This window comes from Blennius ocellaris (genome assembly GCF_963422515.1).
Source record: "Blennius ocellaris genome assembly, chromosome: 9".
NCBI classification, from domain to species: Eukaryota; Metazoa; Chordata; class Actinopteri; order Blenniiformes; family Blenniidae; genus Blennius; species Blennius ocellaris.
The window spans coordinates 14796904-14818155 of NC_137658.1; the positions used below are offsets into that span (position 1 = coordinate 14796904).

General features: G+C 42.1%; 1 protein-coding gene across 1 annotated transcript in view; it reads left to right on the top strand.

Moving 5' to 3' along the window:
- Nucleotides 1-21252, top strand: part of tenm2a (teneurin transmembrane protein 2a) — a gene marked incomplete at its 5' end in the record, with an annotated part of 179522 nt that overhangs the window by 86882 nt on the left and 71388 nt on the right. Inside the window, one exon of the mRNA XM_080502497.1 lies at nucleotides 20322-20528. Within this exon, the coding sequence (XP_080358623.1) occupies nucleotides 20322-20528 (207 nt within the window). The remainder of the gene's footprint in view (nucleotides 1-20321; nucleotides 20529-21252) is intronic.

Genomic DNA, 21252 nt, shown 5'->3' on the forward strand with positions numbered 1-21252 from the left:
AATATGAATATAGGTCAAATGACTGTGTGCAATGTGAAAGGACCACAGAGAATTATCCACCGACGATCCGTTTTTCTCTCAGCTGTAAAGAACGTTTCACGGTGTGCTCACAGCAGGTTTAGAAGGATGTCTGCTGCTATCTCTCCGTGAAAGTGTGAACGTTGTCATCTGAACTCAGGTGCCCACCAAACCAAGTCAAATGTTTCCTCCTGGTCCCAAATGGACTCTGGTGTGAGTAATAACACTGCACTGACGAAAGACTCCTGCTGTATTTGCAGCAGATTTCTAGTTTTAATTTTTTGGCTGCTGTGTGAGGAAAAGGAATTCCTGCTGCTATTTTGACTCGTTTCAACATTAGTGATCATGTGCAGTCAGCTCGTGAAAATGTCACCACAATAATCCCATGAGTGCATTTAGCCCAGCTCCCTGCACCATTGCGAAAGTCATAAAAGTTTTCTCACACAATATCCATCATGAAAGCAGAGGATTGCCGTCTGTTTCTGTCTTTTACTCTGATGTTGGAAATGTCACTGCCAGAGCCTAAAGGACACATCCAGTTCCATCTTTTGTCGTCTAGCAAAATTACAAATGACTGAAAATAAGTTGCATTTTTGTGCTTTTACAGGAAGAAACTTGTGTAGCCACAGAAGACGCATGCTTGCACAAGGAGGACATGCAAATTCCATATTGAAGAGTGTTTCATGTTCAACACGGACACAGATCAAGGACTTTATCTGAGGCATTAAAACTAACCTTCAAAATGAACGCTGAATTTATGTGCAAATGTTGGGGGATAACTTTTTCGTTGTTTTTCTTAAAGATGTCCTATTATACAGCTTTTAAACAATCACACGAGTCTCATGTTCCAAATTTCCAAATTGAATATTCAATCATAGGAGCTGCATTCAGAATCTGCTGTGTCTGTGTGAGCTGGACTGGCTCCGCCCACACATGCCCATCTTGGGAAGAGGAGGAAGTACCTCCTATCGTTGTGCCATGTTTCAGAGCAGAACTGCCTAATTGTAGGAGGGTCAAAGGGAGGGCCTGCCTTGCTTTTGATTGGCTAAACCCTCAATGACATATAGGGTTTGATTTCTAATTCGCTCATTGCATTGCACGCTTTTTAAAAAATTAAACAAGCCAGGGAGACTTTCTTCATATATGGGTCATCATTCCCATGTATGGGGATGCATATTATTATTGGAAAACCATTACAAATTGTATTTTGTATAATATGACCCCTTTAAGAAGGCCCCTACCAAAAGAAAGTAATTGACCAGATCATTTTTATTCAGGGCCCAAATACAGCCCAATATCATCCTGGTAAAATATCAGACTGGTGAAATAGTGGCAAAATGACCTTTCAGTCAAAGTTTTTCTTTGTTGTGGCATTGAGTAGATGTTTTGAAAAAGCCTATATTTTTGCCAAATGTTTCGTACAGATACAAATGATCACAATCTCAACATAAAGCCAATTTTAATGATAACTCCCTTTGAAATATAATGTGAAAAATCAAGAAAAAAAACAAAAACCTGTTCTACATCTGTTGCATTTTACAGCCTTTTGCGTGCATTTTCTGCCAAACTCATCTTTTTCAAAAAGTTGATGGGGTTTTTTTGTCAATTTTATCAATTTGCTTGGTGGTATTCTCTGCCGGAGCATCTTGCGGGCCGTTTTTGGCCCACAACCCTGCGCTGGACAGTTTCAAATCACCGATGAAAAAGAATGAATCAAACTTTACCTGTTGCAATCATTTTCACTAACAAACTATTTATCCATTCAGAATCCTCCATATTCATGATGCCACTCATATGGAGGCGGCAGTTTTCCTCCTGTTCGAAGTTTTCCATAGTGACCCGTCCCAGATGGCTGCGAGTAAAAGACAGAGGGGGGGGATCCAGAGACAAAGATTATCTGTGATTGATGACATTTGGAAGACAGAGTAGATTATTCCAGATTTATAGACTCTGAGGAAGAGTCCCATTTTTAACTCTGTGATTATGGCCTCGGGGCTCTGCAGGTTGCTCATGCACGTGTTTATGTATGTGTGAGTGTGCATGTTTTCCAGGACACAGTACCCTGAAACTGATGTGCCTTGTGTGTAATAAAGAAGGCAGTATAATGAGATGCCTAACTTTCCCTCTTTGAATGATATTTTACATTAAAAATGTAAATTAAAAAGTCCCTCCTTCACCACACCCCCTTTGCGACCCCCCTCTCTTCATCACCATGTCCAAAACAATTTTCTGCATGGGTCCCTTGCGGTAGTGGAAAAGAGTGTACATTCTTCTGTGTGTGTGCGCGCGTGTGCGTGTGTGTCCTTGCGAGCGTGCGTGTCCTTGTCTGGACCCTAACTGATTGTGATTGCATTTCCATCGGATTTTCTCCCAGCAAGAACGAGAGCTGGGCCTAGACGGAGAAATGGGATCAGAGAGGGAAACTCATCTCCCCTTCCCAGACATAGTCCCTTCCACAGTGTGTGGTCATGTCAACATGCGCACACACACACACACACACACACACACACACACACACACACACACACACACTGAATAGTGTCCTCTATTACTTGGGGTATTAGCATTACTAATGAGGTGTGAGAGAGGGACAGAGATGGAGCAAGTGGAAAACGAAAAGGAGGTGGATCAGAGAAACGGAGCGAGAGAGGAAAAGGAGTAACTATCCATCTCATTGCGGGGGAATCAATGAGAAAGGTAGAAGTGGGAAGCAAGGCACTGAGCTGGGCTTTATTGGATGAGAAAACGTTAGATATGGTAAAAGAGAGACTCTGGAAATGGCAAAAAAAAAAAATAGATAAATGAGGGGATGAAACGAATGAAAAGTGACATTGCCCATCTGTCTTTGCGGCAGTGTCGTGCATGTTCGCGCCTGTCTGCTGTCCATGTACATATAAATACCGTCAAACGTGCGTGTGTGGTAATCCAGGAGGTGCTCACGACTCACTTAGAGGAATGAAAAGATTGTCTGAGTCACCCAAATGGCTTTAAGACATATTTGTTCCCACATACGTACATACTGTGTGTATGTGTCAATGTGTGTTCGTATGGCTCTCCCATCCAATTAGTTGTACCTGCTGGACATTTGCTCTGGCGACTGGACAAGCTTTTAGTTCCAAATCGTTCTAGATCGGTAATGCACGAACATGGGAACATCTTATAGTCCGCACAGGTGTGTGTGAAATTGTCTGATGTGCGTGTCAGTGTTTTACCCCAGATATCATCTTTGCTCTAGATAAACCTATTGTTCTCCCCTCTAACCACCATGCTGAAGGGGAATGCTGCTTCACAGGTTCAGTGCGAAATCCAAGAGACTCGCTCCTTTCCCATCTTCCTCTTTACATCCTTTTCGCCATTTTTTTTCCCCTTCTTATTTTGTTGTTGCTCCTCTCCTTCTGGGGCTCCTCTAACTTTTCTTTTTGCTATGCGTGCACCTCATTTGTGCAATCACTCTCTTCTTCCTTGTTATTCTTTTCCACCCTTCCCTCCTTCTTCCTGCGCTCTTTCTTTTGTCTGTCTTAGCTGGATGCAGCGCAGTCATTTGCTGCTACAGTCTATAGCTGGAAGCCCTCTCGCGGAGATAGATGCCTGCCTATGAAAGACATTTGTTTCCTTTACTGTCACTGTGCAATAATCAGCCACTCTAACGTAATCAACATATTGCCCTTGCAGTAAATACAGCTGAGCAAGTGTGTGTGTGTGTGTGTGTGTGTGTGTGTGTGTGTGTGTGTGTGTGTGTGTGTGTGTGTGTGTGTGTGTGTGTGTGTGTGTGTGTGTGTGTGTGTGTGTGTGTGTGTGTGTGTGTGTGTGTGTGTGTGTGTGTGTGTGTTGGCAATGGGGCTGTTTTCTTTTTTCTTTCTTTTTATCCTGCTTTTTGCTCTTTGCGTAAAGTGTACCTGCAGATGTGCGTGCATGTCTACGCGTTCTCATCTCCTTTTTTGTTTTCTTTTCTTTTTTTTTATTTGGCAGCATATCGAAATGCTGATCCTCACGCATGTGTATGCCGTGTGACAGAGAGAGATGGTTCTTGGTGAAAAACCAGTTTGTTAGCGAATTAGAGTTAATTAGCCAACTTTCAGTTCCCAATGCTGTAATTGGGCCCATTTCTCTCTGTTTCCTCCAGCTGGCGTCTCTCATCCACTGCGGAGAAAAGGAGGGGAGTCGAAGGAGTCGTGTGGAATTGGGGAGGGTTGGGGGTGCTTTACATGTCTGTAGGGGTCTGTCGAGTGCAAGTGAGCTTGCTCCCGGGGGGGGTAAGAACCACTTGCACCGGGATCGAGACAGTAAGAAGTATTAACCGGGAGATAATGATGAAAGGAAAGCTGGTGGGAAAGAAAATGCAAAGGAACTTGGGAGATGAGGGCGGAGAGGAAGTGCAGGGGGGTGGAAGGGGGATGACAGAAATATTGAAGGATGAGGGGAGAGGCAGTGAAATCATGAGCCATTACAAATTGAGATTGAGGGATACACTGGAGCAGCAGTGTGTGTGTGTGTGTGTGTGTGTGTGTGTGTGTGTGTGTGTGTGTGTGTGTGTGTGTGTGTGTGTGTGTGTGTGTGTGTGTGTGTGTGTGTGTGTGTGTGTGTGTGTGTGTGTGTGTGTGTGTGTGTGTGGCAGTGGGGGGGGGGGGCAGCTATGCTACAAGTTTCTCATAGATTCCCTTTCACTTTTGCCTCTGCATGGCCTAATAAACCCAGAAATGCAATAAAGAATATTATTTAAAGAAAACAGCACTGTGGGGTCTGGTTGAGAATACAGCAACATAAAAAAAATTGGTGAGGAGAGGCAGAACAAGACCCAGACAGGGGAGTAGTGAAGTGAAGAAGGAGTGATGAAAGAGGGGAACAGGCCCTCTTGGTACTGCAGTGTGATGATCAGTACCGTCTAATGAAGGTGCAGATGTCCCGCAGGAGCATCATGCTCTCTTGACGACCACTGGGAATGGCAATTAATGCTGAGGGAAAAATGCATACACACACACACACAGACACACACACACACACACACACACACACAATTTACATAAAGTCTACCACAACCCCTCATGTGCCTTGGAGTAAATTCCAAGCACAATGCAAACAGTATATGGTGCATTCAGCCATATTGCACTTCCCATCAGATTATATAATATAAAATGGCTACCGGAGAGCAGTATTATGCTCCATTATTCCATACCAGCACCAGACAGAATAGCTCACTGCTCAAGTGATTGCCCCCATTGTACGTGTAACCACCCAGAACTCTCAACAACGTGGATTTTATTCTTTCTTTGGATTCACTGCACAAAGGAGCCATGTTCCTTCTTCTGTGTTGGCCTATATTTTTTTTTATATATATATATATATATAAGCCCTCTGTGTGCATGCGTCTGTGTCTGTGTGTAACAGTGCAACTGAATCCCCTAACATTGGCCCCTCTGCTCATCATCTTATTGGTATTTTACTCCTCTCGGTGTATTGACATGGGGAGAGATTTGAGATAGATTTGGAGAGGGAAACAAGCCTCGGGAGGATGGGTCCCTGCACTGTGGCTTAGCGGCGTTGCGTGCGTGCGTGTGCATACAGTGGAACAACTACTTTTAGAGCAGGTCACTGAGGGACCCCACAGTTATGTAAAGATGAAAGGATAAACTGCTGAGACAGGAGAGTAGAGAGAAATGGACAGAGCAGGAGATAACGGAGTGTGTGTGTGTGTGTGTGTGTGTGTGTGTGTGTGTGTGTGTGTGTGTGTGTGTGTGTGTGTGTGTGTGTGTGTGTGTGTGTGTGTGTGTGTGTGTGTGTGTGTGTGTGTGTGTGTGTGTGTGTGTGTGTGTGTGTGTGTGTGCGCGTGCGCGCGCGCGCACTTGGCAAACGTGACAAACCGAGTAAGGTTGGTCTGCGCTCTTCTGAGATAAAAGCGCCTCGGTACCGTTGAGACTGCAGTGTAGTGGCACCACAAGACTGAGGCCGACACACGTGGTTGGAGGAAAGGGATGGGATGGGAGGTTTCACAGTCACGGCGGGCGAATGACGTCAGCACCAGCCCTGACATTTACACTGCAGGGGGTGCAAAATGGGACTCCCTATGTTCCACCTTAGCCTCTCGCAGTAAAAAAAGAGTTGAGCAGAAAAAGAAAAAAAAAATTGTCATGTCTTCTTCTTTATCCTTTAAAATTACCTTGACCTTTGCATATGCCAATTGAAATTGTCCTTTCTCCTTCCTCATATTTCATCCTCGGTATGTGCTGTACCTACTTGCTGGCCATTGATTTTTTTTCTTTTTTTGGGGTGGGTAGGGTACAGTTGCATAAAAGATATAAAAGTTTCCCAGTGCCTGCTCCTGTCATCCTTCATTACCAATGATTGGGCACAGAAATGGGATGGCACGGCTTGGTTGGTAGAGCGGTTGTCTCCCAATCGGACGGTTGCAGGTTCAATTCCCCTCTCTGCTTGCCTCCGTGCCAAAGTGTCCCGCCTGGGTGGATGCAGTTATGAGAGTGAGTGGTTGGTGCAGTTTCGCAGCCTTGCTTCTGTCAGGGCAGCTGTAGCTTACCACCATCAAGTATGGAGTGAATAAATAATTTGAGTGTCCTGAAAAGTGGTATATAACTGTTTGCATTATTACTTAAATATCAAAGTCACAAGCCAGGATTTAGTAAGCAGATACAAAATATTTGAGATAATAACCCTGAGCTGAAGGAGGTCAAAGGTCTTGCTCAGGGACTCACTGTGGGATTTGAACTTGCAAACTTCCAAACCAAAGCCTGCTTCCCTTGCTTGCACGTCCTCCAAAACCATCCGATTTGTATCCATAGACTAAAAAGAATAAATCTTCTCGTTCTGTGTTTACACTGTTAATTTTTTTATTTTCTCTCAAAAAATATTAAGAAAAAGTCCCCTTGACCTGCAGATTTTCCCAGCTGCCCTCCCTCCTGTGATCTCTGGTAACCCCCTCCCAAGGGAATCCCACTACGCACTCTAAAAACTACTGACCTTGAGTTCAAGCTTGTCACTACGTAACTGTTAAAGAAGATTAAGTTCAGTTATTTGTGCTTACCAAGGACATGTGGTTTATTACAAAGGATGGAAGGGGCCATCTGTGAAGCATTTACACACACACCCACACACACACACTGAGAATTTTGCATCAGACAGCAGAGGTCCTAGCAGTTGTAGTTAAGAAGGAGGGGTCTTAGTTACCTCTAGGTTAATGATCCTCATTAATATGCGCTAATATACCCCAGGTCATGCAGTAATTAAAAATCTCATTCGACGCTCTCAGCTTAAACTGACTGACTTGGCTTCGTCCTACAAAGATTAGCATTTATTATTTGTCTCCAAGGTCTGTAGTTCATAGCGAGGGGTGAGACGAATAGGGGAGTGTTGAACATTCAACGAGGCCGGCCTCTCTTCTCCAGTAAAGGCTTTTTCTTTTTCTTTTGCCTCTGCTTGGCTAGGCACAACTGTTTATGAGCTGAAAGGGTTTGCAGGTTGTGCCTTGGGGAGTTGCATCACGTTTGCAAGAGAGTGTTTGTGCAGAATGGGACCACAAACAAGCTCTCCAAAATACACACTCATGCGCACACCTTGATGCACAACTGAACGTGAAGTCCATTAGCATGGGGACTTCCTTATTCCTCTGAGTCAGCTGATGTCAGCTGATGCAAGCTGTGCTAATTGTAATGCTGTGTGGCAATTGCATGGTCTTGCAGATGGATAGATAGATAGATAGGTAGGTAGATAGATAGATAGATAGATAGATAGATAGATAGATAGATAGATAGATAGATAGATAGATAGATAGATAGATAGATAGATAGATAGATAGATAGATAGATAGATCTTCCATTCTAATATAGCACACTACCATCGACATGTAATTAAGTTGAGAATTAATAGGCCAGCGGCTCATCAGCGATAAGCACATTTTGCGAGTGATGAATAGCTCAGACAAGGTGGTTCAGCAGAAAGATTTGTCTGCCAATCCCAATTCTTTCGGGTAATATCTCAAAGTTCACTTCCATTAACTAAGCTTAACAATTAAACTCTAAATGGAGAAAAAAAAATTGGGTGTCTGTTATGATGAAACCCTCATAATGGCATATTTATAGAAAAGACATGTAAAGGTAAAACAGTTGAAGAAATTGAACTGTCATTTGAGTATGAAGCTGAAATTAAAAGTTTCACGAAAAAAGATATTACTTCAAAGTGCCAGCATGATTTGGATGCCCTACTAAAGGAGAACATTGGTTGAAAGTTTTCAAAGTACGACTTCAATGACAACTTAACCACCATTTTTGTCCCTTGTTTAGTGGTTACATGGTATTCCAGTGGTGTGGCCCTTTGTTATTGGACCCTACTCTGGTTTTCATTCAGAGGTGAATGTGTTTTTGTCCATAAACAAAATCACTGAAGCTCCCTGAAAACAATTTTGTGGCACCCTGGTACTTTGCCAGTTGTCTCTGAGTGCAGGTTGATTAAGTTTTCTCCTTTTTAGCCGCTACCAGTTTGCTGAAAAAAAAAAAGGGTAGAATTGTCTCTTTTGACAATGGGCTTCAGAAACTGAAAGAACCTTTTTAAAATCAAACACAACCAATCAGATCTTATTGTGCCTTTCCCTATTATTTGTGAAACGCTCCTTAAATGCATGTAGCGATAGGCACAAGGGGTACTGAGGACACTGGCAAATTCCACCGTTATGGTGTCTCTCTGAGAGATAACACTGTATCTCAAGACGCATTTGACCTCGGGTGCAGAAGACTTGCATTTTGCCCCAAGTATGGAGACTCCAGCCTCCTCACCTTGAGTGAGAACACAAGGCCCAACAGTAAGCTTGTTAGGGAAAACAGAATGTGGCTGTGCTGTGTTTTTCCAACACTCAATCCTCTTTTCTTTTTTTTTCTCCCCACTGTTACTATAAATAGAGACAGCCCAACATCAAAGAGAGAAGAGGTTTCTCTCAGCATCAGGACACAGCACAGTCATTATCCACTGACTCCAAATGCACCACCCCTCATTTGGCTGATCCCAACGTGGAGAGTACCAGGGGCTCATTGTACGCATGTGTTCTGCTCATTGTCAAAAGAGACACTGCTGACTCAGCCTCGCCAGTGCTCTCTCTCTGTCTCACACACACACACACACACACACACACACACACACACACACACACACACACACACACACACACACACACGCACACAAATAGATTTTATTGAGTTTATTCATGACATCACAATACACCACGGTATCTCCTCGTGTGCAATTTCAAAAACTGCACCAAATGCATCCAGATCACTTAACATCTCGGCTTCCTCTTGCAGTATTTTTTTCTCTCACATGCTTCTTTTGCCAATCTGTCATTGTTTGCCATTTTTAAAATGTTCCCTCTTTGTTTTTCAGATGTTTTTGTTGTTGTTGTTTTGTTGCTTTTTTTTTTGTGCTTTTAACTGAACTAGATCGTCATAGCAACCACAGCAATTGGCGGATGGTTCAGCGGAGCCCCCGCTATGTTGAATAGGTATTTGTGTAGGCACCTGTTCATGTGCGAATATAAAAGTGTGTGCACCTACAGGCGGCTGCTAAAAATGTGTTTGTGTGTTTCCGTGCACCTTCGTGTCTTTCATGCGTCTCTTCATCTGCAATTGCATACTCTTTTCATTCTGGGATGATTGTAGTTTTTTTTTTTCAGGGCTGGTTGTTTGCATGTAATGTGGATTTGTTTTTTCCTGGTCCTCTTCTTTCAAAGTGTCATTAATTGTGATCTTTGCAAATGTAAATGAAGCCTTAAAAGAACTGTGTGCTGCAAGTAGAACAAGGTGTGTGTGGAAATGTTAGTGTCTCGAATAGGTGTAAACATATAATTCAAGCTTTGATGCATCATGTTTCACTGCTAATTAGGGACGTTTTTTCTGAAGAGTGAATTAGGTTATTATTTCTGGCAAAGCTTCCACATTTTTTTTTTTTTTCAGAATAGCACACCTGTCTTGTTAATTTTCTTGGAAGCGTGATTGTGGTGCTAATCTTTTTAGATGTCAAGCAGGTGAACATGTGGAATTTGATTAGGGCTGAAGGACAGTCATCCTTTTCTCATTCATATCCGTAGTTCACTATTATTTTTCTGTGTACTAAAACTTTCAACGATTCAATAGCGTAGCAGATTGGAGAAAATGCTCTCCCCAGGTTTTTTAACCCTGTTGGCTTTTTTATTTTCTTTTTTTTTTTTTATACCGCAGCCTCCAAAAGCTTTCTCCAGTCGGAATAACAAACCCAGAGATATTGGTCTTCCAGATTCAATATAAAGCCGAGAAGGTCTGTCCAAAGCTGCAGGCAGGTTTCTGTTGTTTTGTTAGTGTCTTTACTAAGTGCCAAGACCAAGTGCTATCTGCAGTAATCAAAGAGTTTGTCCATATGTCACTCTCAGCCTTCCTCTCAAGTGAGTAGATATGGAAGCAGCCTTGCTGGTGTCATAAAATCTATTTCTAGCTATGTGAAATACTTGGATTTAATGCCGAAAATTGCTTTTTGCTATATTCAAAGGTATTGTTCGGTATTGTGCTGTTGCTATCGCTACTTTTGGAAAATAATTGTCTGGCTTTTTTCATGTTCCAACATTTATTATTTGACAAGGAAGAAGTGATTTGTGCTTGTTTCCCGCTACTTCATTATTATATTTAAACACACCCAAAAAAGTAATGAAATATGTCTTTGGAAGTTCTTGGATGTGAATTTATGGCAATGAATCTCATGCAGAGTTAGTTTGCTTTTCTTTCAAATGTAAGTAACATACATTTGTGTTGTGAACATGCATGTGTGTGTGTGTGTGTGTGTGTGTGTGTGTGTGTGTGTGTGTGTGTGTGTGTGTGTGTGTGTGTGTGTGTGTGTGTGTGTGTGTGTGTGTGTGTGTGTGTGTGTGTGGGAGAGAGAGAGCGAAAAAAATTTTGACGAATTTGAATAACCTGAATGGCGCTTGAGTCCAAACGTCAATCCAGTGCACTCCTAGACCATGGGGACTGGGATGGTTACCAGGTGGGAAGTTCCATTTACCAATTTACAAATTTCACCTGAGGACAACAAACATGCCCCACGTCATTGAGGCAAGCTCAGAAAAGAAAGGAGCAAAATTGTCTGCACACTTTTTCTACCATCGGGGTTAAAATCAAGTTTAAGCTTAAGTTTGTTTAGTTTGCCATGAAGCCATTGCCATAAAGTGGTATTAGTTACCTCCACGAAGTTGTAATTCATGCCAAGGAATACGAGTAAAAACAAGATGAAAATCATGATGTGAGTCCTTGTGAAACTTCCAGCCGTCCAATTTGACCATCTTCATTCGTAATTTTAACACTGTGGAGCAGGAGCCTTCCCACCTCCCAATTACTCACAAATGCAACAATTTTTCAATGAAGAGAATTATCAAGCACACATTTTTTTACTTTTTCTGTTTACTTTATTATAGTGATATGCATACTTATATTACAGTAATTCCTAGGAATTAGGCTGCTTAGTGAGCACGGCAAAACCGAAAGTCGACACACCGTGTCAAGTTTTGTGACTTACACACACACACACACACACACACACACACACACACACACACACACCACATGCTCATGCGCATATTTTTCCCCCATTGCTGATTTGCTCCTTTCAGCCGTTGCACAGCATGTTCAGAAGTAATAGAGGGCTGACAGGAGGAGTGTTTGTGCCCCTGCACCTCGGGCTGGCGGCCCAAGAGCGGCTCTGTGTGCACCCACGTGCACTGCCGACGTGTGCGCACGTGCACCTGAAGCCAAGTCCGCCGGTTCATGCATTTGTGCATGTGTTTGCATTTATGTGGAAGGGGGAGGCTATTTATTTTGATTGTTTTCAATGAGGGTCCGATGCGTAGAATCCATAACAATACCATCAATCCACAGCGGCAGCAACAACATGGATGTAATTTATATGGTAATGCAGCCTCCATGGTTGTCCCGAGCTCCACGGTGGACATCTCTGACAGTGGACAGCATGGGTGCGCTGCAGCATCCTAATGTTGTGCGCTGCCGCAGACACCCACACGTATTAACGCACCAGCACCAGGGAGACATGTTTCAATTAGCGAATGCAGATAGCTTCTGGACTGTATTCGTGCCTCCAAGTCTAAAGGTTGAGTGTGTTGCTGGTGTTTGGATTTGATCTGTTTTCATCTCTGCTCTTCTAGAAGACAAAAAGAAAAAGAAAAAAAAAAGAAAAATCTGCCTCTCCATTGAGGACAGGAGTAAAGAATGACCTCCTGAACCAGATGTTGGAATTATAGAGACATGTCGTTAGGATCCACTCTGAGGGTTTCTTTCATCGCAGCACCCTGTGGCGCATGATGCGGCAGCGTGAATATAAATATGTGTGCAGATGCACGCTATGTGTATGCATAGAGATGTGTTTATGCAGTCTAGACGACGGAGCTTGCACTGTATATAAATGTAGGCGAAAAGAGCAGGTCACATGCCAATTTTTAATTGCCACTCTTGTTCTGTTGAAGCTGATCTGGGGGTATTTTATACACCCTGAACATAATGTTTTATATTATATAATCTGTATCTATTTGCCTTTGATCTAATTTATTCCTAGAAACAACCAGTCATTACCATTATGTCAGATTTTTCATGTGCAATGCCATCTCTCGTCCAAGTTTTCAGGTCTTTTTGTCTGTCACTCTTTGTCAGACAATGGAACATCCTTGATGAGATGATTAACACTGTAATTCATCATCTTCTTTTGCTATTTAAACTTCTGTCTGCATTAGCGTTCTTCTGGTCTCAGTTCTTTGTACGCACTCCATGTTAAATGAAGGCCAGTGGATATTGTTCAAGAGGTCACTAATCATCAAAACCTATTGCTTCTGAATGACCTCCGTGGCATCTTTAATGGAGAGGTGAGCTTGGATAGGTGATTGAAAAGACCGAACAACGCGAAGGTCTTCAGAGGGTTTCTGCCTTTACCTTTCATCTGCGTGCTCTCTGCACATGTATTTCTCCTTTCTCTGTAAGAGAAAATCAGTTTCAGCTCGTTCTTTTTATGCACAACCTGTTGAGTGGGCTGCAATTTTCCAAGTTTGACTGTTTGAAAAGTCATCTCAGGTCAACTCGTTATTACAAGTTTGATTCAAAGGAGCATATCCAGGATAATTAAAATCGAACACGATTTGACTTTTTTTTTTTTTTTTTTACAATTCTGTCTAAATGAATTCTAAAAATAGTAATTCCATTGAAAGATTAAGTTTTTTTTTTTATATACCGGTATATAATTTTTTCCTTTTGTAGCATAAATCATATAGCAAAGTGTTTTCGAGAGAAGCCATGTGTGGCTGAGGGCACGTTCCTAAATGTATATTTCATCTTTATGGAGCTGGACAATAGACCGGATAAAAGGCTGTGTATGACCTGGACAAGTTGCTCGTCCGTCACAGGGCTCATACACACAAACCCACACAGAAAGGCCTGGAGTCCAGTATCAAACCAGGTCATTCTCACACTGGGTGACGGTGTTCACTAATACCGTACATCCTCAACAATAATGTTACATATTCAATTAGGTGGACTTTCCAAACACTGCATAGAATCACTCAACAGCATTAGAGACAGATTGGTACCTTGAAGGGGTTCTAGTTCTTCATTACCTAGACAACTCTGATTGACAAGATCTGGGTGACGTGCGAAGCAGCGTAAGTGTAGTTTGTACTTTTTTCCACATCTAATCAATTTGGTGCTGCACAGCATCCATTTCACAGTCACTTTCGATTAATATTGTTGAATTCTGTGATTTTAATATCTGAGGCTGTCCTAAGGAGAGCCAGAGCGCTTCGAGGGTTTCAAAAACACAGTCAGATGCAGGCCTTTAAGTAGGCATGAGTTTTTCCTTCAAATTCCTTAGAAGAAATCATTATAAAAATGGAAGGTAAAGCTAATATATTATCAAATACCACATTTTCAGAATTGAATTTATTGTGCATATAATAGAGAAAAATTAAAGTGACAGTTGTGATATTTACCACAGATTTGAAATACATATGTATATTTAGACTACAGTAAAGGAAAAAAAATATCAGCTATACTTCAGCAAGTACGCCTTGGGATTGAGGGAGGGAGACTGCGTATATCCGAATTAGAAAGTTGAGGTAAAAAATTAATTTTAACAGAAGCTTGATTTTAGAAAATAAATAATATTTTCAAGGGAAAATTTCAAGGACTTCAAACAAAGAGTGTCAACATTGTTCATGAAAGAAATAAAAAATCTAAAATTGATAAATGACGTGGTGTGTATGATAAAAGTATGATGCTGTACATTTGCAAAACATCCCAGCTGGAGGGAAGATTCAACATCAGCTCCAGGCATGTGTGTTTGTGTGTGTGTTAAGGATTTGCCTGTTCAGAATGGGGGGGGGGCTCCCGTAGTTGTGAGACATCGAATTGATGCGGACGACATGAAAGGGAGTAACTGAGAACAAGCAGAGGAGCGCTCCAGGCCAGAGAAGAACTCAGACACACTGTTACACATCAAAGAAAGAGCCGGTGATACAATCATCTCTTTAGGCTACGAAAGCCCAACTTTATTAATTAAAACACGTCTGTTGAATCATCTTCTCATCTCACCCTTCCCTCTTTACTCATTTTATCACTCATTTCATGATGGAGCTGATTACGAAAGGAATGGAAATAGGGTGACGTTGTGGTAGAGTGCTTTTTATCTTCTTCTCCGTCTTTCTTTTTTCCGCAGCTGATGAACTTGGGCCGTTCCTGGATAGGCTATGACATCCATTTGTTGCTCACACATGCAGGCAACAACAGGTGTGCATCTTGCGACAGTGGAACTAAATGTGAAATATTAAAAAAAGAAAAAAATCAGTGAATAAGAGGAAAGAAGAGGCGAGGGTTTGAGAGAAAAAAGAGAGGGAGGGGAGGAAGGAGAAGGGGGAAACAGGAAGAGCGATGAGATGGAGGAGACAGTCTGCACTGTATAGATAAATAGAGAAAAGGGCCCATTGTGTCAGCAGCTGTCTAAATAGCCCTCAGATCACTGTCAGGCACTATCACACATACACACACATGTATATGTGTATAGTGACGCGCACACACACACACACACACACACACATTGACTGACAGCTCCCCCTCAGTCCAACATCTGTGCTGACAGCAGCCATGGTAATGAGTCTCCGCATGTGCCAGCATGGGTGTGTCGCTTCTTTTTCCTCCCTCTTCCCCGCGCAACGGCTCATTCAATCATTTCACATCACCCCTCATCTTGTTGTTTCCCCTTCTCTTTTATTCCTTACTTTCCGTCATCTTTATGGGAACACGTGCCGATTGACTTCGCAGCACGAGCCACACGAACAGCAACTGAATGAGGACAAGATCAAGTGTAAAGTTGTGCAGATCGGCTCGCACGCTGCCGAAGGGGGTTCTTCTTCTCTTTTTTTTTCTTCTTTCCCCCTCAGTTTTTATTTGTATTTTTCCCAGTGCCGCTATCCAGGTGTGCTGTATATCATGTAGAGGTGTGGAGGAAATAGAGGGATGAACGAAGAGAGAGATGAAGAGATGATGAATGGCTCTCGTTAGAGGGGTAATTTGTCTCTCCTTGTCTGACTGGGCTCCAGCTGTCGCTCCATCCCTCGCACCACTCCGCTCTCCTCTCCACGGCCTCACACTCCTCACCTCAGCCAGATGGGTGGACGGATGGACAGATCGAGGCAGGAGGGAGGTATGGGAGGGACAGAAATAGAGGCAAGGATACAGAATAGAAGAAAAGAGAAGAAGTCAACATGCAGAATTATTTTGGACGGCAAAATGCTGTTGCATTGTGAGAAATGTCTTCACAGAGAAACAGTAGAATATAGAAACCCCGCTCAGTGGAGCTCAGCAACAGGCCCAGCTCACACACACTTGTGTGACTCATGCGAGGCTTGTTATCCGTGCAACATACAAATCATCACCGTGTTCTTTTTCCCCTTACTTTTTTTCCCGCTTTTAGCGAAGCCATCAAGAGACTTTTGTGCTTTAATACAGTCTGATGATGCCTAGATTCTCCCTCATGATACACTTCTCTTTCGCACTAATCAACACTTGCGGAGCAAACTGTAGATTCAAAGAGTGAGAGATGGGCACGCAGAGAAGGATTGGAGAGATGTATACAGATGGCCGGGGAGGCGGCTCGAAGGATGGCAAACGAACAAATCGTCAAGAGGACCACGTGAGCTCATTGCCAAGTCTTTGTTCTAATAACACAAAGCAATTTCCACTGACCTTTCTTCAAATGTAGCGGGCAGAAATGACTGAGTTAAGGATGCCCCACAGCATAATTGCTAAGGAGATTAAAGTTCCCTTAATTGCTTTTGGCCAACTAGTGCAATTTTTCCTTTTTTGTAATTAAAGTAATTTAAAATATTAATAACCGCAATGGCATACACCTAACCTTATGTGCATGAGCTCGTGCGCATTTGATTGTATATGCACATGGTAGCAGTGGGCAGTAAAACAATTTTAAAGGTGTGACACCGTGCACACACACGCACCCGCTGATATTTCATTGGCTGTTACCGGCAATCGCCTCATTATAGGCCTTGTAAAAATATCCAAATAGCTCAATCATTTCTCAGTGAGTGATTGACTCATTTAGATCGGTGGCTTTTTCTCTCTTTTTTTTTTTTTTTTGGTGTATGGACATGCATGCATGTCTGCAATTTATTCCTCCTTAACCACATTTTCCTTTTTTCATCTTCCATCTTCCTCATTCCCCTTTTATTGCCTCTTCTCCTTCTAATTATCCCATCAATTGCTTTCATCTCTATTTTTTTATTGCCATTGAGTTTTCTCAGTCCATGTTTTCCCTCACTCTTTTTTTATCTCTCCATTTCCCAGGTCACCGCTGTGACCTCACCGTCTCTCCTCCCTCTCCATCCATCTATCGCCTTTCCTCCCCGTCCATCTCCTTTTCCCTCCTGTAAGCCACAGTGTTTGCTTTGCCACTGTTTATCCATTTTTCTCTGTTTGCTCTGATGAGATTGACCATGTCCACACACACACACACACACACACACACACACACACACACACACACACACACACACACACACACACACACACACACACACACACACACACACACATACACACACACACACACACACTCATACCTAAACAGAAGACAAGGCTGGCATCTCTCTGGGGTGTAGTTACCGTGAGGCTGTGGATCGATCCCAGCTCTGGTTTCCATGATGCAAAGCTTTAAGCTGGAGCAGTTTGGGCAGCAGGACAGAGACTTCAGTCGCTGTCTTCCTATCAAATTTGGCACCACGAGACAGCGACGGCACCTGATAGTTAAAGCGCATACTTCCCGCAATTAATGAATATCCTTCTGATGCCGCGAAGTCGAACAAGTGAGCCAGGAACTACGTCCAACTACTTTGTCCCTTGAATGACGCCTCCATTGATCTTCCGTCTCTCCCTCAGCCAGGTACTGTTTCACTGATGCCAGCGATATTGCACTGTCACCAAAAAAAAAGTCCCCCATCTATCATGGCCTTTACAGATTTTGATTTCTGTCAATAGTCTGTGATGGGAAGGTGAATGCTGTCAAATTACAATCACACCACATCTGTATTCTGGACAAGTGTCGTGGAAAAAAAGGAAGAGCAATGGCTTGTGATGATGAATGTTCAACTATCTTGGGTTTTTTTTTTTTTCCTTCAAGGTCTCTATGCTTTTTCTGTCTTTCCCCTCCCATGCCCCTGCCTGTTTTTGTTCTGTGTGAAAAGAAAGAAGAGAAAATGCAATGAAAGGGGAAAAGGCTGGAAGGATGTGCATTGTAGCTCCCCCATTTTCTTTTTCATTTTTCAGGTGAAGATTTCAGTGGCAAACGAAGAAAGAAAGTTTGTACAGCTCGAAAGGAGATTGGGTCTTTTCAGTCACGCTACTTTACCGTTTTTAACTTTTTAAGGTGAAGGACAGGGCATTATTGAGGAAGAGACAAAAAATGGCGATGTTTGTAAACCTTTGGGAAGAAAAGCTTTCAGAAGTGGAATCAGAAAATAAGTGATTGTGATGAAATGTCTTTGCTTGACTGTCTAATTAGTAGTTATAATAACCTTAGTCCTTCGGTGGATTGGCTGGACTCGCTGGCCTCATTTTTGCCACATTGTTGATTGATTGAGCTGCAAATATGGAAGGCGTAATTATTCTATATTTTGAGCCGTCTCTAAATAGAAATTATTAGATTTGTCTTTGTCCTTGATTCCAAACCTTTGGAGAGTAGAGTGAATTCTCTTCATCCCTCCCCTGCCTCTCTGGTGTATGGGACAGCCTGATTGTGTCCACGCATCCCATGGCTCCCTACTATTTAAAGACTTGGCTGTTAACTTTCTTTTGTCTTACGCATGTAGAGGACAATTGTTACAATGGATGTAGGTCCTCACAAAATTCCTCTCCCAAAATTTGCATCATTTAAGTGATGAAAACTGAACTTTTTTCAAATTTTATAGGAATATTCAGACAAATATTATTAAGTGAATATATTTAATGCTCAGAGTAGTGGTTTTTCTTTTTTTACATATATTTGAAAAATTGGTTTCCGAAAAGTTCGGACAGTGACGATTAAAATCTGGCAAAGTCAATCAAAAAAGAAAAAAGAAAACTATTGATGTAACATCTTTCATTTAATGCAGCTAATTTGAGAAATATCAGTCGAATCAGATTTAAGAAAGCATCCCAGAGAGGAGGAGGCTGTGAAAGAAAATAGTCCAGTGAATTAACAGTTCTCAAAACTGCAAAGAATTTTATCATCTGCAGTACGTAACACCATTACAAGAGCCAGAGAATAAGTCTTTGTACTCAGGGACAAGGCTTAAAATCAGTACGGGATGGCCGTGATCTTGGAAGCCTCGGGTGGATTTTCATTAGAAATAAGACATGTCTTCAGTGGGACTCTGTGCCTGGGAACACTTTTGAAAATCATTGTGTATGAGCATACGCCATCGCTGAATGTACAAGTTACAAAAGTTGAATCTCTGTGAAAGATCCATTCGTGCTGAAACAACTTTCCAGGTGACGTCTCATTATTTCAAAGGCGTTACTTATTGTCACAAAACAAAACTCAACAAGTATTCAAATACAGTTGTGACACAACGATTCATAATGATAATAGTATGTGTTTATAGTGGTAGATATTATTTTGTTTGGTATTAAAAATAAATATAGTATTCATCTTTACATTTTTCACTTTTGTAAGTAAAAGTAAAAATAACATTATTTTGTGGTGTATCACCAAAAATGAAAAGTTAATGAAGAATTTCCATAGTAGTTTATATATAGTTTTCAGAAACAGGAACTTTATTTCTAATTCATTTCAAAGTTTATGTTTAATTAATTGAGATTGTAGTAAAAATTAACTGTTGCGGTTAACTAAACTTTTTCATTGTCTTCTAATATTTTGAGATGCAACTTTGATTTCCTATATTGTTGAATGTGACTTTAATAAGTGAAAACACCCTGTGACACTTAAAATTGTTTATTCTAACCCGGGTTTAAGCAGAGAGGCCTGCTTAAATGAGGAGATTAAATATCTCATTGGTGTCGTCCACATTTAGGAGATTTACAGATTTCTGTCTTACTTCTGTGTCGTGTCTCTTCAGCTTCAGGAACATCCTGTGTTTGTTTCCAAGCTGCTTTATATTTCTGTTGACAGGGGCTGTTCCGTGAGGCAGGCTTACTCACGGGGTACCTGAATAGCTTTGTTTTGTGATACCTGCAGCAGGTCTTTTCATCCACATTTGAGATCTTAACGCAGACGTATACACACACAAATGCACATTCCCCCTATCCACATCCCGTCATGCAGATTTGTTTGTTTTGTTATTCTATTTTATGTTACTTATACAATATTACCAAAGTCAGACGTACTTAAAATAGTTCTTTTTTTTTTTCTTTCTTTTTTTGTCCGGAGGCAGTGTTCCAGTTAATGTGGTTACTCCCCAGAACACATTGTTTTCACAGAAACCGTTTGATAAAAAATAGTCCCAATTCATGTCCACTCAAATCCACTAAAACGGTTTAGAGGCAGAGTCTGAGAAATAGTTTTGGACAGGTACCAGAGGGAGAGAGGGAAGATCTCTCCCTCTGTGTGCATCATTTAGGCACACAGACAATTTAAAAGGATTTTGGTGTTTACTCATCTTAGATATCCCGTTGAAACTGCCTCTCTGAACAGACCCCTGCATCACTGTCAGTCGATGCCATCTGTTTTGTCTAACGTCCCCTCCGTCCTTTCTCTCTCTCTTTATCTGCCCCTCCATTCTTCAGGTCGTCCACTCCCTCCAACCTCTTCCTCCACCCTGCTCCCTCCGTCCCTCCCGTCCTCCTCGTCCGCCCCCCACCACCCCTCCCCCGGCCCATCTCCACCGATCAGGGAGTGCCAGGTGCCCCTGCTGGAGAAAAACTCCACCCACTCCCACCTGGAGCCCCACCCGGATGACTCTTACTTGCTCCGGGCCCAGCCCTCCTCCACGGGTAAGAGAGAGAGAGAGCGCGCGAGAGAGAGAGAGCATCATTTCAGCAATCTTTTCTTTTTCTCCTCACATCAGTACCTCATCTACTGTGTCGTCTCATGTTCATTTTGTGTTCTGCTATTATCATCATTAAGGAAAATTAACATCCCGTGCTGCTGCTGTTTAACAGCCAATAAAGAAACAGCTATTGATTAAAGTTCATGTTCAAGTATTTACTTTGTGGGTGCATTTTTAACTAAAAGAAAAAAAATTGTTCTCATTTGAATTTGAATTTGTACGTGCTTATTCCAATAATTCCAAGAATTTTCATACCATCCCAAAGCCTGTTTCATGACCTTTCAAATGGGGCCACATTTCGAAGGAGCATACCTTCGTGGGATGAGCGGCAGAGCAGGGAATATGGGTTGCAGCCGTGGAAAAGAGTGGAATGCATTCCACATTGTGTGAGCACTTGGCAATTTTTTTGCTGCAACTTGCACCATCAGCTCTGCTGCTCATCCCACAAATGCGTGTTCCCTGCAAAGGTTGAACAACCGAAAGCTGAAACAAACAGTGTTAAAAGATTAATTGCCAGGAAGGATTGTTACAACAAAGAAAAAGAAATCTACCAAACAAAGAAATCTGTACCTTTTGTGTGTTGTTTATATTGTATTAAATAGTCAAGGACAAGCCTTTGATTCTGTGGAAAGTAGCTTTCACCATTTGGGAAACTTCACCCCCCCCCC